The sequence below is a fragment of the Numida meleagris genome, chromosome 25, assembly GCF_002078875.1.
Source record: "Numida meleagris isolate 19003 breed g44 Domestic line chromosome 25, NumMel1.0, whole genome shotgun sequence".
Lineage (NCBI taxonomy): Eukaryota > Metazoa > Chordata > Aves > Galliformes > Numididae > Numida > Numida meleagris.
The window spans coordinates 2,292,483-2,295,796 of record NC_034433.1 but is presented as its reverse complement, the minus strand read 5'-3'; the positions used below and the strand labels follow the sequence as shown (position 1 = coordinate 2,295,796).

At 60.7% G+C, this 3,314-nt stretch overlaps 1 protein-coding gene across 2 annotated transcripts in view; it reads right to left on the bottom strand.

The window, feature by feature from the left end:
- Positions 74-3,314, bottom strand: part of CDK18 (cyclin dependent kinase 18) — a 25,718-nt gene continuing 22,477 nt past the window's right edge. For both annotated transcript variants that reach the window (XM_021377319.1, XM_021377318.1), the window contains exons 13-16: positions 3,052-3,096; positions 2,619-2,709; positions 2,299-2,376; positions 74-2,148 (exon numbers count right to left, since the gene is read on the bottom strand). In XM_021377319.1, the coding sequence (XP_021232994.1) occupies positions 2,114-2,148; positions 2,299-2,376; positions 2,619-2,709; positions 3,052-3,096 (249 nt within the window). In that variant the 3' untranslated portion in view covers positions 74-2,113. The remainder of the gene's footprint in view (positions 2,149-2,298; positions 2,377-2,618; positions 2,710-3,051; positions 3,097-3,314) is intronic.

The window sequence follows — 3,314 nt, the reverse complement described above, 5'->3', positions numbered from 1 at the left end:
GCACAGCAGCAGGGCAGGCATTGCACGCCCCACGTGCAGGTGGGGCAGTGGTGAGAACATCACAGCTCGCTCAGCGGGGCACCAAATATTTATGCACTTTATCGACCTCCTGAATAGGAATCCAACACCCACAAAAGGCAGCGGAACAAAAGGGGTTATCTGAAACGCAGTCTGCTGGTCATGCACGGGGCGAATAAATAATAGTGCCTTCACACAAAGATCTCCTGTCTCGGAGAAGGAAAGGCAAAGGCTGTGAAAGAGCAAACAGCAGCCAGCAGGCTCTTTGTCTTCCTTATCTGATCTCAGATAAAGCAGCGCTGTCTGTGTGCTCACGTTCCATGGGTCACCTTGCTGCTCCCTGGGGATATCTGCCCTACGGGGACACTGGTTCCCAAGGGCTCAGCCAGGCAGCAGAGAGCCCCGTACCCCGCAGCTCTGCCTCTGCCCTTCAATAGAAGGATCAGCAAGGCTTCCCCTGCCCTGGCTTTATGCCCAAGACAACCTCAGGGCACGGGACTTGTAAAGCCAGAATAGGTCATGCACTTCCTGTCGGGGCTTCCCAAGAGTAGGACTTGCCCAGATCTGTGCCCTTGGTGCCTTGGGAAGCACCACAGATCCCTGTCGTGCCCAGAAAAATCCCAGTGTCAACACCTGAATGAAAGGAAAGGTGGCAATGTGAGCTCAGCACCTCCTTTTGTAAAGCCCCGTGCAGCCCAAGCGGAGCACAGGGAACCAGGCACGGCCCAACCCTCACATCAGGCCGAAACGCGTCACTGGTGGCTGATGGCTATTCATGCTCTTCCCTATCAAATGGAAACAATTAATGAACTATTCAGCCTGCTGTATGCTGGACATACCGAGAAGGGAACCGAGCAGGGATGGGCAAACCTCAAACAATGCAGACGTCTGGATGCTTGTCTAGGACAAACCCAACTTAACAGCTTTGGGCTGACGGGAGGAGCGCAGAGCGCAGCGCATTGAGCGCTGGAGAACCCCGGGCTCTTCTCCTTTCTCCTCCCTCTTTGCGTTTGCAGAGGGGAAAACAGAGCTCTGATTCTGCTCCACGGAGAAACAGCGGTGTGAGCAGAGTTAGCATCCCCTGGGCACTGCCTGTCCCGGGATGGTGGCAGGTTGGGACATCGGCACATCCTCCATAGGATGGGTCTGGCAGGTTCCAGCTCAAATGCGCCAGGAGCAGCCCTCGAGCAGCACGATGTGCCCCTCGGTCCCACGGCGTGGGTCTGAGCCAGGCCTGCTCGGTGTGGCATTGGCTACAGGTGGGGAGGGCTGGGGGATGGCTTGCTGTTCTCCGGGTCTATTTCTGGTCCCCGCAGCTGACCTGGGGGAGGTTTGGCATCTCTTCTCCAGCCTCCAGGTGGGGAATGCACTGCGGTGGGTGCGTAGCATTGGGCTGCGGCGACGCTGCATGGCTCTGCTCGGCCGTGGGCTCCTGTGCCCCACTGGGAATCACACTGGGCATCGCGTCCCGTCCCTTGTGATGGCAGCAGAACTGGGGAACACAACGGTGGCAAGGAGAGGGGATGCTGCGTGAGGCCACTCCGCCCTCATTGGGATTCATGTACCAACAACGAGCAGAGATGGAGGTGGTATGGATGCAGAAGCGAGGGCGCAGCAGGGAGGGCTGCCCCAGGGCTGGTGCTCCAGCAGCATTCCTCTGGTGCCAGGCTGGGGGATGCCCAGCTCTCAGTGGGATGGGGCTGCACGTGAGCTGGCTGAGCGCTGGGATGCTGCCTGCCTGGGCTGAACGCCATTCAACCACAGCTTCTGCTTCACAGACCCCAGCCCGTGCTCACACAGCCTCCCTGCACCCAGCTCAGCAAGCAGCTCCCCCAGTGCAAGGCAGCACCCCGCTGCTCCCAGGTGGGATGCGCTGCGCCTGCACAGGGGGTGGCAGCTGACGGGGACAACGTGAGAACGAGAGGGGAAAAAAGGCCACAGGTCCCACTGCCACCAGCTGCTGGGGGATGTGGGGAGAGCCACCAGCTCCATCCTGCCGGGCTGAGCGACGCGGTGGGGCGGGTGGGAGAGCGGCGCCGTCTCCTTCCTCAGTGCGCTGATCTCCATGGTGACAAAGGGAACATGAGATCCAGGTTTAAAATATACTCTGCCTCCTGTTCTTCCCTCGGGCTGAGGAAGAGAGAGGGAGAGATGGGTCAGACGGGTGAGACAGGGACTGAAGCACGGGGCAGGTCTGGATTTTCCCTGTGTGGGTACCCAGAGGTGCCAGCGCGGTCCATGGCACCATACAGAGCACACTCCCGTCTTCCCCCATCCTACCTGACTGCTGGAAGGCTGAGCCTCGGTAGCCAGGGTCCTTCTGAAGCTGGATCTCCTTCAAGGAGAAGATGGAGACATCTGGGAAAGGGGACAGACAGTGAGGTCAGTCGGCCAAGCCGCAGCCAGCAGGGATGGCAGCGCAGCGCTGCGTCCCTCTTGCTCTGCATCACCCTGCCCCAAGCTTTCCCTTGCTCTCCCACCCCACCCTGCTGCAGGAGCACTCAAGCAAAGGCAAGCAGCAACCACGGAGCTGGCTGTGCCCTCGGGTCGCATCGCAGCGCTGCTCCACGTCCCCGGGTGAGGGGACCACGTGCACTTACTGTCGGGCAGGAGGTGCACCCGCTCCCCCAGGCTCTTGAAGTACGGATGCCGCAGGGCCACCTCTGCTGAAATCCGGCTCTTGGCTTCGTACTGCACAAAGCCCCAGAGAAAGGCGGTCACACGGCCTGCAGCGTGCACCCGTGTGCCTTGCACACACCGAGGCGCACGCAAGGTGAGCGCCCACATGGTTTCATGCACCGCCCGGGGGATGGCTCGTCCGGATGCTGCACACAGCACTGCAGAGTGCAGGCAGCTCCCAGTGCCACTGGTACGTGCACAAGGGACAGCGGTGACCCCCCCCCTTAGTGGGTTTGGGACAGCAGCTGTGTGGATAGGGCTTATGCTGTGGTCACAGCCCCTCTCCCTGGCTCCTAAGCCAGGGTGAGAGCATCAAATCCCTTCGCCGTCCACCAGCGCCACGCTGCCGCTTACCAGGAGGAGGTTCATCAGCAAGTCAATGCCTTCTGAGTCCAGCCTGAGAAAAGAAAGGAATACAAACCGGAGCACTGCTGCACCTGGGGGACATTGCAATCAACGAGGGGGGGGGGAGGGGGTTGCAGCTGGGACCTCCCGCACACAGCTGCGCTCAGCACCACGCCCAGCAGATGGACCCGGTGCCCCCTGCTCCCATCTGCGAGCAGTGCCAGGCTGCCCCGTGCCTCTGTATTTGTGCTCGGGGGACGTGGGGGGAGGGA